Source organism: Coenobita brevimanus, chromosome 11 (genome assembly GCF_032717465.1).
Source record: "Coenobita brevimanus isolate Jiangsu-jjx chromosome 11, ASM3271746v2, whole genome shotgun sequence".
Taxonomy (NCBI): Eukaryota; Metazoa; Arthropoda; class Malacostraca; order Decapoda; family Coenobitidae; genus Coenobita; species Coenobita brevimanus.
The window spans coordinates 3,990,132-4,003,848 of record NC_136964.1 but is presented as its reverse complement, the minus strand read 5'-3'; the positions used below and the strand labels follow the sequence as shown (position 1 = coordinate 4,003,848).

The following is a 13,717-nucleotide window of genomic DNA, read 5'->3' as shown; positions in this document are numbered from 1 at the left end:
CATAATCCTTGTCTATCTACCCTGTCATATGCTTTCTCCAAATCCATGAAAGCCGCATATAACTTCTTTCCCTTCTCATGACACTTTTCTACTGAAGATCTAAGAATGAATAGCTGATCAAGACAACCTCCTCCCTTCCTAAATCCTCCATGTTCTCCAACTAATTCCTCTGTTATTTCCCTAACTCTGTCAATAAGTATCCTACTGCATACTTTGCCTATTACACTAAGAAGACAAATGCCCCTGTGATTACCACACACTTCTTTTTCCCCTTTCCCTTTGTACAAGGGAATAATTATACCTGACTTCCAATCATCCGGGACTTTACCTTCCTCCCAGGCCAATCTGCACATCGTCCACATCAATTCTACTACCATCTCTCCCCCATGCTTCAGCATTTCACCACACACTCAATCAGTTCCTGGGGCTGTCCTCATTTTGACTTTCTTCATTGCTTCCGCAGCTTCCATCCTACTGATTTTTTCCTGTCTTCTCACCTCCCTTCTTCTCCCAGCCATTCCTCAGCCACTTATACTCGCATTACTTTCATTCTCTATGTTCAACAATTCATTAAAATGTTCTCTCCATCTGCTCACTTTTTCTCCTTTCTGAAATTGTAATCTACCATTTTTATCTTTCACTCCCCTGCTAACTTCATTGCTACCCTGTCTGACTCTCTTCACCTCTTTCCAGAACATTTTCTTACATTCCCTCCACTTGACACTCAGATTCCTTCCAAATTCCTCATCCACTCTCTTCTTACTCTCTCTTACTAATCTTTTCACCTCTCTCTTCCTTTCTACATATAACTTTCTCTTCCGTCTCTCAACTTCTTCCATGCCCTTATTTCTCCTCCATTCATTATATGCTTTCTTCTTGTGTGCCATAGCCTATCTCACCTCTTCATTCCACCATGCTGTTCCCAGCACCCCATTTTGTCTTCTCTTCACCCCACACACCACCTCACATGCTGCACATATTTCCTCTGTGAATATCTTGCTCACACCTTCCACATCCCCCATCTGCTCTAATTGATATTTACCCAATTGTTCCTCCACTTCTCTCTTATATTCTGCCTTTTTCTCATCCTCTTGTAACCTTTCCACTCTCCTTACATCTACTCCTTCCTCCCGGCCCTCCCTTCTTGTATATCTCCATTTAACTTGGACCTTGATTCTGACCACCACCAAGTGGTGGTCAGAAAATCCACTCCCCCAACCTGTAGTAGTAGTAGTAGTTGTTCCCTAGGCAGTCTGGCCGAACAGCCCCGAGTCCCTTAGGAAGGCCATGGCCAAGACCGGGCTTTCCCACAGAGCTCTCAAAGAGTGTATGTTTTGTTGTTGGCGTAGGTGATTGTGTGCAATGCAGTCTTCCATAATGTGCTTAATAGTATGGGATGCTGTGTTGCATCCTGGACAGGCATCAGCAACGGAGTCATCCAGCCTCTTCTGGTAGCTTAAGAGGGCTGGATGGTGCTCACATCTCAGCCTGGCCAGGTGGACCCTGTCCTCACTAGGAAGATAGGATTCAGAAGGGTGGATGTCAGGAGGCCGTGCATGCAGCTGTGTGTTGTCTTTAAGTGACTGAATGGAGCAGCGAGTGATCTGAGTGTGGATATGCTTCTGGAAGCTGTTCTGAGGTGGGCAAGGGGGGAGAGATGATAGTATTTGTGTATTGTATCGTGTGCTGGGTGTTGCTTTGATGTTCCTTGGTGTGGGTGGATGTGCTGCCATGTACTGTAGTGGATGTTGTGGGTTTGTGGAGGCTGCAGCAAGAAACTGGGTGCCTCTCATGTCTAGGTGATCCTTGACATTGAGGACTTTGGTTTCTTGATGTAGGTGGTCCGTGGGTGTAGTAGCTGTGCAGCCTGTGATTATTTTTAGGGCCTTGTTCTGTATGATCTGTAGAGTGTTGTAGTGTGTTTTGGTCAGGTTAGAAGCCCAGGCAGGGCTTGCATAAGTCATCACTGAACGTATGTATTGTTTGTATACTGTGGTGGTGGTTTATTTGTTGTGTCCGAATGTTGTATGGGCAAGTGACCTGAAAGCATGAGTCTTGGTGTTATTTTATTTTTAATGTTTGTGATGTGTTATTTAAATGACATTGATGTATTGTATGTTACACCAAGGATTTTGTGTGTGTGTATGTGTGTGGTAGGGGGGTGTTGTTTATGGTGAAGTGTGGGATGTGACTGTGTTCTGCTGTCCAGTTTGTGAGAAGAGTCACTGTAGGTTTGGTTGGGGCTATTTTGAGCCTGTTTGTGGTGAACTATTCGTGTAGTGTGTTGAGGTAAGGTTGAATGATGTGTGCAGTGTGTTTGCGTTTTGGTGCGTACATGTAAGTGTTATATCATCTGCATAGGAAGCTATGTGTATCTGTGGTGTGTGGGGTGTGGGTACGTCGTGCATGTATAGGTTAAAGAGTGTAGGGGACAAAACAGATCCTTGGGGGACGCCGTTTGTGAAGTTTCTGATGTTAGGAGACTGACCGGCAAATGTTACGTGTGTACATCTGCCTGCTAAGTAGTTTGCCAGCCATCTTTTTGTGTTATTGTGCATGTTTGTGTTGAGTATTTTGTTTGTGAGGTTGTGGCGGGGGATGGCATCAAAAGCTTTGCTAATGTCTAGTGTGACTAGGAGCGTTCTGTGTGGTGGCCTAGCTGAATTGATGCCATGAAAAACTCTCTGTGTAAGGTCTGTAAGAATGGTGTTTGTGGAGTGTAGTGGCCTAAAGCCATGTTGTGACTGGGCAAGGGGAATGTGAGGTGTGACTAGTTGTAGTACCAGTCGTTCAGTGACTTTAGAGGGGGTGCAGAGGAGTGTGATGGGGCGATGTGAGGAGGGTAATGTGGGGTCTTTGTTGGGTTTAGGGATAGTAATGATATTGCCATGCTTCCAGATGTTGGGTATTATGTTGTGTGAGTAGCAGTAGTTTGATATGTTGGTGAGTGCTTGTATGCCTTGTGGTTCTAGGTGTTTAAGGTGAATGTTGCTTATGTTGTTTGGTCCACAGGCAGATGAGTGCTTGAGGTTGTTAATGATGTGCTTCGTCTGGTTGTAAGTGAAAGGTGCTTAGTCTGGGTCTGTGGGGAACTGTCTCTTACGTCGGATGATACATCAGTCTTCGGGATGGGGGTTTAGATGGCTGACTTGTGAAAAGTGATTGATGAGAGTGTTTGCTTGTTGTTTGTTTGAGGGTATGGTGTCTGTTGTTGTGATGGCAGCGTGTGATTGTGTGGTGTTGCTGTTGGAAAGTGTGATGCTGTTTAGTATTTTGTAGAGTTTACTGATGTTTGTTTCGTGGTCAAGTGTTTGGAGGTAATTTTTCCAGTTTAGTGTTTGCTGTTCTGATATTTTATTGTTTATCTGAGTGTTGAGTTCTTGTATTTGTTGTATGGTGTCTTGTGTATGGGGTGTTGGGGAGTGTCGTAGTGTGTTCCGTTGTCTGATGAGGCCTTGAATTTCTGGTGTGAAGTTGGGGTTGTGTTTCTTTCTGTTGCCTCTAGGGATGTGTCTTTTGTCTGCATTTTGTATGATTGTATTGAAAGTGTGCACAGCGGTATTGATGTTTGTGATGGGTGTACTGTTTAGTGTTTCGAAATGTTGTTCTGTTTCAGTTACAAAGGCCTCCCAGTTGGCTCTCTTATAATTAGTGTATGTGTGTTTGTGGCCAGCTGGGGTGATTCTGGTTTTGGTAGTGATGATGATTGGGAGGTGATCAGAACCTAGGGTTTTGACCACTCTCCATGATGTAGTGGGGGCTAGGTTTGGGGAGCAAAAGGTGATGTCTGGAGATGATGGGAGGAAGAGGGCTTGGTGTGGGATATGGGTATGTTGGTCTAGACTGTTTAGTATGAAGAGATGATCTGTCTGGGATTGTAGGACCAGCCCCAACCTGTATATGCTCTTGCATCCATTACACATCTTCGCATCCTTTCATCCACGCACACATAATCAGTCGTTGCCTTCCTTTCATTCAATTCGCCATCCACCCTTCTCATCACTCGCCATGTATACCTGCGGATCATTTTGTGCCTGAAGAGGGTATTGGCTGTCACCAACCCCTCCTGGCACAAATGTCCCCTAACACACTGCCATTCTCATCTGTCTCAGCAGGCACACTCCACTCACCAACTACTCCAACCAACTTCACATTCCCTACTTTATTATTCATACCACCAATCAAAAACACTCTCATTCCTTTCAAACTCTTCATGCACACTCCCACATTTGTCCAGAACTCTTCTTTCTCTCTGCTTGCACAATCTTGCGTTGGCGCATACACGCACACAATCGCCCACATTTGTAGTCCAGCTTTCAGTCTTACCCACACAATCCTTGAACCAACTGATCCATACTCTCTTATACTTTCCTTCCATCTGTTACATACAACAATACACACTCCTTTTGCCCTTTCATTCTCACCTACTCCTGCACATATCCATACTCCCATTCTCTCACACTCTCACCTCTCCATTTAGTTAACTGAAACTAAATGGTGATGTGAGAGTGTGAGAGAATGGTAGAATGGATTTGTTTATGCGTTGGAGTAGGTGAGATGAGGGGGCAAAAGAAGGAATGTGTATTGTTGTGAGTAATATATGGAAGGAAATCCCACTCAGGGATGAGTTAGGCTGGTGACTCTCATCTTCAGTGTTAGGACCAACTTGCCTAGCCCCGGGCTTCTACACTCCTAATGGGGCAACATGGGATTGGATGATGGATGGATGGAGACTATAAGAAAGTATGGGTCAGTTGGCTGAAGGATTGTGCGGGTAAGTTTGAAAGTTGGAAAACTAATGTGGGTGATTGTGAGCTTGTATGCTCCAATGTAAAATCATGCAAGCAGAGTGAGAGAAGAGTTCTGGACAAATGTGGAAGCGTGCATGAAAATGTTTGAAAGGAATGAGAAAGTGTTATTGATTGAATGAATGGAAATGTAGGGAATGTCAAAGTGGATGGAGTGGTTGGTGAGTGGGGTGTGCCTGCAGATATGGATGAGAATGGCAGTGCTCTATTGGACATTTGTGCCTGGAGGGAGTTGGTAATATCCTATGCCCTCTTTAGACACAAAATGATCCATAGGTGTACATGGCGAGTGATGAGAAGGGTGGGTGTGATCTGATTGAACAGAAGGCAATGATTGATTATGTGTATGTGGATGATTGGATGAGAAGGTGTGTAATGGATGCAAGAGCATATAGATGTTGGGGAGTGAACTTTCTGACCACCACTTGGTGATTGTGAGAATCAAGGTCCAAATGAAATGGAGAAACAGAGGAAGGGAAGGACAAGAGGAAGTAGTTCATACAAGGAGGGTGGAAAGGTTACAAAAGGATGGAAAAAAAGATAGAATATAAGAGAGAAGTGGAGGAGCGGTTGGGTAAATATGGATTGGAGCAAATCGGGGACGTGGAAGGTGGGTGCAAGATATTCACAAAAGAAATCTGTGCAGCATGTGAGGTGGTGTGTGGGGTGAAGAGAAGACAAAAGGGAGTGCAGGGAACAGCAAGGTGGAATGAAGAGGTGAGACAGACTGTGGCACAAAAGAAGAAAGCATATAGTGAGTGGATGAGAAACAGTGGCATGGAAGAAGTTAAGATTCGGATGTGAGAGTTACATGCAGAGAGGAAGAGAGAGGTGAACAGATTAGTAAGAGAGTAAGAAGAGAGTGGATGAGGAATTTGGAAGGAATTTAAATGTAAAGTGGAGGGAATGTAAGAAAATGTTCTGGAAGGAGGTAAAGAGAGTTAGACAGAGAGTTAGTCGGGGAGTGGAAGTTAAAAATGGTAGATTACTAGTGGAGAAGGGAGAAAAAGTGAGCAGATGGAGAGAACACTTTAAGGCATTGTTGAATACAGAGGACGAAAATAATGCGAGTAAAAGTGGCTGGGGAATGGCTGGGAGACGGAGGGATGTGAGAAGAGTGGAAGAAATCAGTTGGATGGAAGTTGTGGAAGCAATGAAGAAAGTCAAAATGGGGAAAGCCCCAGGAATTGATGGAGTGTGTGGTGCAATGCTGGGGGAGAGATAGTGGTAGAATGAATGTGGAAGATGTGCAGATTGGCCTGGGAGGAAGGTTGAGTCCTGGAGAATTGAAAGTGAGGTATAACTATTCCTTTGTACAAAGGGAAAGGGGAAAAAGAAGTGTGGTAATCATAGGGGCATTTGTCTTCTTAGTGTAATAGGCAAAGTATGCAGTAGGATACTTATTGACAGAGTTAGGGAAATAGCAGAGGAATTAGTTGGAGAAGAACAAGGATGTTTTAGGAAGGGAAGAAGTTGTGTAGATCAGATATTCATTCTTAGATCTTTAGTGGAAAAGTTTCTAGAGAAAAGAAAGAAGTTGTATGCGGCCTTCATGGATTTAGAGAAATCATATGACAGGGTGGATAGACAAGGATTGTGGATAGTATTAGGAATATATGGAATAGATGGGAAGTTGTTGAATGCTGTGAAGAGTATGTACAAGGGTGCTAAGGCTGCAGTGCATATGGATAGTGAACTGAGTGAATTTTTTTATTTTAAGGTTGGATTGAAAGAGGGATATGTCATGTCTTCATGGTTGTTGAATCTGTATATGGATGGGGTTATAAATGAGATGCAAGGGAGGGCAGTGAATGTTGGAGTGGCCCTAACGAGAAAGGGCAGTGTTTGGAAACTCCCAGTACTGCTGTTTGCAGATAATACTGTGTTGTTAAGTGAAGACGAAGGGGAGCTGCAAGGCTTGGTGGATGAGTTTGGGAGTGTGTGTAAGAAACGGAATCTAGAGGTGAATGTAGAGAAGGGTAAAGCTATGGTCTTCGAGAGAAATGAAGTCAGTGAATGTACAGTGAGGTTGGATGATAAGGAAATGGAAAATGTGAGTTCATTTAAGTACCTGGGTAGTGTGATGAGTAAGGATGGAAGTTTAGAAGGTGAAGTGTTTGAAAGGGTACAAGAAGGAAGAAAGGTATCTGGTTCTCTGAAAATAGTGATAAGAAACAGAGAAGTGAGCATGGAAGTGACAGAGTTACTACTGTACATGACTATTGTTATACCAACTCTAATGTATGGAAGTGAAGCATGGACCTTGTTGGAGGGACTGAAGTCTAGAATGAGAGCAGTGGAAATGAGTAATATGAGAGGAGCATGTGGAGCCACTTGCAGAGACAGACTGACAAATGAGGAAGTGAAAGAGCATTGTGTTGTGGATGTGGATGTGATAGGAAGCGTTAGGAGAAACACATTATGGTGGTTTGGCCATGTGGAGAGGATGGAGAGTTAGAGACTGATGAGGAGAGTGTATGTGAGTGAGGTGGAGGGGGGGAGAGGGAGGGGGAGGCCAAGGATGAGATGGAGGGATGGAGTGGAGAGGTGTATGAGAGAGGGAGGTGTGTGCTGGGAGCAGGGCAGTGAAATGGCGGGGGACAGGGTGATATGAAGGTGATTTGTATGTTGCCACCCCTTACGGGATTAAGGCGTCTGGCAATAGATAGATAGATAGACTTCGCTCACCTTTATTTTTTTACAGGGGTACAATCAAAGCCATTTTCCACTCTGCTGGCATAGTTTCACTCTTCCATGTCTTCATACATATCTCCAACAACCACTTCATTCCACTCTCTTCACTACACTTAACCCCTAAAGTGCTAACAAGATTGATTGATCCTTTTTCAGGATTATGCAAGATACTGAATGTGATCAATTGAGTGGCTCAGGGAAAAACGTGGAAAACATTCTCCACCCTGATTGTGACATACAGTATATCCCTTCCAACCAATCAGAACTAAGTACAGTGAACTTTCACATTTGGCGAGTAATGGGTGCAAAAAAAAAATCACCAAATTGGAATTCGCCAAATCTGAACTGAATAACTAATGGGAAAAAAATAAATTTGTTCTGGGAATGCATGACTGGACTGATTTTCCACCAATATTATAACATTGCTGGGTGCAAATCATGTGATAAATATACATAACATGATTCAATTTATTTTAGAAAAGAAACAATACAAAACAGAAAAATTCACATAAGAAAAGAAAGTAACGGGCTTGATGTACACATGGTGTATGGTGCGTGGATGCCTTAGTTGGCGTGACTGTTTACATACAGTACAATCCCAGTTAACTGGGTGGCTTGGGGAATTTACCTTCCCGGTTACAGATTTTTCCCGTATTTCTGATTTTCAAGTCAAATCTATACAAAGGCTATCACAGCAGTAAATACAGTTCAGGTACTCACCAGTCACATTAGGGGTTACACTAAGAGATTCCGCCTGAAAAACTGCCCTGTAAACACACACCATGGTCATAACGGACGTGCGTGCAATGTCTAGCAAGTTGCAGTACTGCAAATTGCACCAGTCCATTGTTTACCGAATTACTGTATTCATTATATGTACTGTACTCATAAAATTTGAAAAATAAAATAAAGAAATAAAAGCTTGAACATTTATTAGTGAACTGATGATGTGTTAAGACTGCACTGTAGAATTATCAGGACACCTGTGCCCCCACATGAGTTTGTTTACGTTTCTGACTGTTCTTCTTCTTCCCCACTTGACCTCCATCACTCCACCCCTCACCCGCCACTCAGCTGTTTTGCAGAAAATAAAATAAATGATGTATGTATGAAATGCAGGCATATTATTTATTTATTTTTCTTCCAACAAAGTAAACTTTCACTCTTATTAACATTTATATTCAGCCATTAATGTTTTATAATGTTCGCCTTTTTCAAGTCGGTTGCATATGTCCAGCTTCTGTTTCAAGGTAAGCACGATACGCTTACGTTTAGTTTGCACTTTAGGCATTTTGGAGTGTACAAATTACCGTCTATCATTGGAACACAATAGCAAGAGAGCTTGTTTACTGTCTGGTGGCAAAATGCAGACTGATGATTTTTGGAGGGTGTGGAGGATGACTGAATTCAAGTAGGGGAAAGAGGGGGAGAGGAGGGGTGGTTAAGAGGATTTGCTAGGGATTTACATTAGCCGGAAATGCTTTCACCTCGCTTTGTCTGACTTTACCCAGCCTCGCGTGACACGATCAAACGACGGTTTGGCGGTCCATTCAAATTGGCGCACTGTTATAACTTACTGACATTTTTACCAGCCCTTGAATTTTCCCGTCGTTCTGAGTATTCCGTTTGTCTGGATACTGGATAGCTGGGATTGTACTGTACAGGGCATTGAGGGTTCGTCAGCACCTTTTTCGATATTGGAAAATAGATGATTGATGAAAATAAAATTTTATTACATTTCATCACAGGAGAGTCAGTAGAATAATTTTAGTAATATTTTCCTTATGTGTTATGGTTGTTATTGCTTTTACACCATATAATTTCCTATTGCAAATTTTGCTGTGTGAAGTGTTTCATACTTGGGTAATTTGTCACAAGATTTCACTTAACCTTAGCTGGGAATATGACTTAAGTCCTTTGTGTAATATTCTTAAGCTCTTTTCTCAGCTAAGTGAAGACGACAAGCTAAGTATTGAATTAAGAAACATTTTGAGAATCATTGTTAATACAGGCCCTGAAGCCTCACTTCCTGTAGCTTCTGTTGTCCCTTCCTCCTGTGGATCTTCATCTGAGCCAAATCCTTCAAAATCAGAGTCATCTGGAATGCTTGCAATGTCTATGTTGTCATCAACTGGGCCAGGATCACTGGAGAGGGAAGCTTCAGCTGGTACAGTATCTTCACTCTGTTCCCGGCCTATGTAATGAGTCATGAGCGCTTGTTGTTGTTCATTTATTTTCTTATTGTATTCCTTCAAGAATATGATATTTCATTCATTTTCTGTGCCAGCTGAACACAGCTGGCTACAACAGTCTTTATACCTTCTTGGAGATGGGAACAGTCACTCAATATGTGAGAGTTTCATCGTCGTCAGTTGCTTGGGAGTCTGCATGGGTTTATCCTCTTGTTTGTTGTCGAGAAGACGAGACTTGAATTTTGCAAAACAAACTAAATTTTTTTGAAATTCTATCTATCTATCTATCTATTGCCAGACGCCGCAATCCCGTTTGGGGTGGCCACAAACAAATCGCCTCCAAGTCGCCCTTTCCCCCGCCATTTCACTCCCCTGCTCCCAACTCACACCCCCCTCTCTCATATACCTCTCCACCCCATCTCTCCATCTCATCCTCGGCCTCCCCCTCCCTCTTTCCCCCTCCACCTCACTCACATACACTCTCTTCGTCAGTCTTTCACCCTCCATCCTCTCCACATGGCCAAACCACCTCAGTGTGTTCCTCATAACGCTTCCTATCTTATCCACATCAACAGACCCCCTGGGGGTAGGGGGTTTTTTCAAGAATACTCCCCCAGTATCCCTGCTTGTCGTAAAAGGCGACTAAAAGGGTTGGCGGAGGGTTAGTGCCCCTCTCCGGAAAACAACTAACTAAAAAAACAAACAAGAAGCCTTGTTGAAATTAATTCAGATTAATAAAAAAGTTGTTGAAATTGGCATAAAATTATAGAATACAGTTACTTTATAATGTATTTTTATTATAAACAAGTCACCAAATGTGAGATTTCTCTTGCCAAATTAGAGTGTTGTGTACAATCCCATCCCATCACCAAAAGTGAATTCTCCAAATAAAAACTTGCCAAATGTGAGAGTTCACTGTATTGAATAGGTGGGAAGGAGGGAGGGGAGAAATGAGGGAGGAATGGGGTGGGAGCACATAGAAATCAGGAGTCACGCCGCCTGGATGGTAACTTTTTTCAACTTTGATGGGCAATAGCTCATGAACCAGTAGGTCTAAAGTTCTGTGGTTTTGGCATGAGATGTGAATTCAGGCACTAAAACTTGAGCATAATGTTTTTTACTTCTGCAAAAGTCTAAAAATCAGCTCCATATACAGATTTTCATGCTGGTTTGGTTGATTGAATTGCGTACCCCAGGGGTTAATCATCTCTGCATACACAACATCAACCCCAGCTGTGCTCTCTTTCTTCCTATTCATCAGGCTTTCAAATATTCTTTCCATCTGGTCCTTACTTCATCCCCATGGGTTAATAATCTACCACTTACATCATTCACACCATGACATTTCTTTCTGCTGTCACTTCTACATTTCCACATCTGTTTCCAGAATAGTTTCCTGTTTTCAGAGTAGTTTGCATTCATGTTCCTTCCTAGACCATCTTTTATCTCCTTCTTTTTCCCCATCACTAGTCTTTATGTGCTTTGTGCTCTCAATGTAATCAGTTCTAATTTCAATTGAACCCCTGTCCTGTAACGACTCTAGCCACATCTTCCTCATTTCCTCCACTGCTCTCTTTATCCCACAATGCTGTACATCTTCTTTGTTGTTGCTCTTGCCTCACCACACACCGCTTTAGCATTCATAACTAAGCAGTCCTTGTATGCATTCCACAGGCTGTCCAGAACTCCTCCCCTACTTTGGTCCTGTATTCACCTGCCATTTCTTTGATCCTCAGTTTCTTGATTTGTCTTTCTCCCTGACTGCTCCTCTTTCTCCTGGTCCACCTCACTCCTCTCAGCTTGATCTTGCATACCACAATCATATGATCTGACAGACCTCCACATCGTCCTCTCAAGGCCTTTGTATCAGTATCCATTCCCATCATCAACCTCTTTACAAGCATGTAACCAGTCAGGCTCCTTTCAGCACGATCCCCGATCCTTCAGTATCATGTATATTTATGTGCATCTTTGTGTTTGAAATGCGATGTACAAATAATGATAATAATAATCATCACCATTATGTTTGAAATGCGATGTACAAATAATGATAATAATAATCATCACCATTATCATCTAATCCTATGCCGCCCCATGAGGAGCATAGGAGCCCGGGGCTAGGCAAGTTCGACCTGACATTTAAGATAAGACTGACCAGCCTCACTCATCCCTGAGTGGCAGTACATGAGCAATCAACCCCAACCACACCATGGATATGGAAACCTGCACACACTCAGTCCAATCAGACTACCATAATTACCCATCAGGTGCCATAATTTGGTTATATGGTTACCACCCAGCATAGTAAATGGTTTCCTGGTGTACAGGAAACCATTTGGCTTGTCACTCAGTGTAGAGTCACCCATAGACAGAAGGTTGAGGAAAGAATGAAGGAAAAATAAAGACAGATGAGGGAGTGTAGAGTCACCTGTAGGCATAAGGGAGAGGAGAGAATGAAGGAAATACAGAAGAGGACAGAAGGAATGAAGGTGAAGGAAGAGAGGAATGGGTATAATAATAATAAACAAAAGTGATGTTATCTTTGGTTGGTGGCAGTGCTGTTAAAGAACAGGGAGAGCTGCCATGTGTAATTTGGCACATGGGCTGGGGAAGTAAATCCATCTTGTCCAATGTTTGTGATAAGTGGGTGCATAAGAGATGTAATGGTATTAGAGGTAGACTGTGAGATAATGCTGGTTTTATGCATGCATTGTGTTGGGGAGAGCAGGTGGAGATAGTCAGGCGTGAAAGGATTGAACATGCTGGTAAATCTTTTGAGTGTGTAGAAGAGTTTTTTATTTGGGAGACGTGTTATGTGCTGTAGGTGGGGCTGGAGCTAGCTTTGTGTTTGGAGTGAGAAGTGGTTGGAAGAAGTTCAGGGAGCTATTGCCTTTCCTGACATTGAGAGGACTCTCCCTATGTGCTAAGGAGTCTTTGTATGCAGCATGTGTTAGGAGTGCAATACTGTATGGTAGTGAGACCTGGGCAGTAAAGGAAGAGGATATTTGCAGGCTCAGACATACAGAAATGACAATTATCAAGTAGATGTATAAATCTGTAAGAAAAAAATTGACCTTGGTAAAAGTTGAAAAATCGACCCTGAAATGTGGGTGGGGGAGAAGTTAGCTTCAGAAAAATGCAGTCTTTAGGGGTTATTGGTGTTGTGACAAGGAGGGGTAGATTGAGATGGTTTGGGCATGTGGATAGGATGGGGGATGACAATTGGGTGTAGAAAATGAGAAGTGTTAATACTGAGGTATGGTTGTGAGAGGCAGCCCGAAAAAGGCCATGGATGTGGTCATAGAGTGTGACTTCAGGGAAAAGGGGCTGAATAGGGAGGCTGCCAGAGATCGAACAGCATGGAGAGCTACCATTAGGTGACCAAGGCCAATGCATTCAAGCATGTTGAAGCCTTTTTAAATTACAGTAAGTGAAACGAATCATGGTACGATTTTATTGAAGGTTTCTTAATGCCTGTCCATAAGTGATTCATTTTTTATATTTTTTAAGCACTTTTTGCTCACCCTTAATGCCTATATCTAATTGATTTATTCTCTTGCAGGGTGACCTAAGGAGGATGTGGAGTGAGCCTTTTATAATCCAGACACAGAGCAAAAATTTGGAAGTGTGACTAGAAACCAAGATGTGGATAATTGAGTAGTAACTAAGGAGACTCAGTGATATGCAGAAAAACACTCATTTTGACTCTTAACCATGGAGATTTGACTCAGTGTTTATATATGTAAGAAAAAAAGTTAAAAAAGTGAAAAAAAATTAACTAGTAACCAAGGAGACTCAGTGATTTTATATATATATATATATATATATATATATATATATATATATATATATATATATATATATATATATATATATATATATATATATATATGTATGAAGTAGAGAGAAAGAGAGAGAGAGACTTTTGACTGGTAACAAAGGAGTTAGTGATATATATATATATATATATATATATATATATATATATATGGAGCCTCTGTGTTACAGTGGTCAAATGTGCAT

The 13,717-nt window shown here is 42.3% G+C and overlaps 1 protein-coding gene across 4 annotated transcripts in view; it reads left to right on the top strand.

The window, feature by feature from the left end:
- Positions 1-13,469, top strand: part of LOC145411770 (signal peptide peptidase-like 3) — a 116,337-nt gene extending 102,868 nt beyond the window's left edge. For all 4 annotated transcript variants that reach the window (XM_080281741.1, XM_080281747.1, XM_080281739.1 and 1 more), the window contains one exon: positions 13,257-13,469. In XM_080281741.1, the coding sequence (XP_080137867.1) occupies positions 13,257-13,325 (69 nt within the window). In that variant the 3' untranslated portion in view covers positions 13,326-13,469. The remainder of the gene's footprint in view (positions 1-13,256) is intronic.
- The last annotated feature ends 248 nt before the right edge of the window (positions 13,470-13,717 follow it).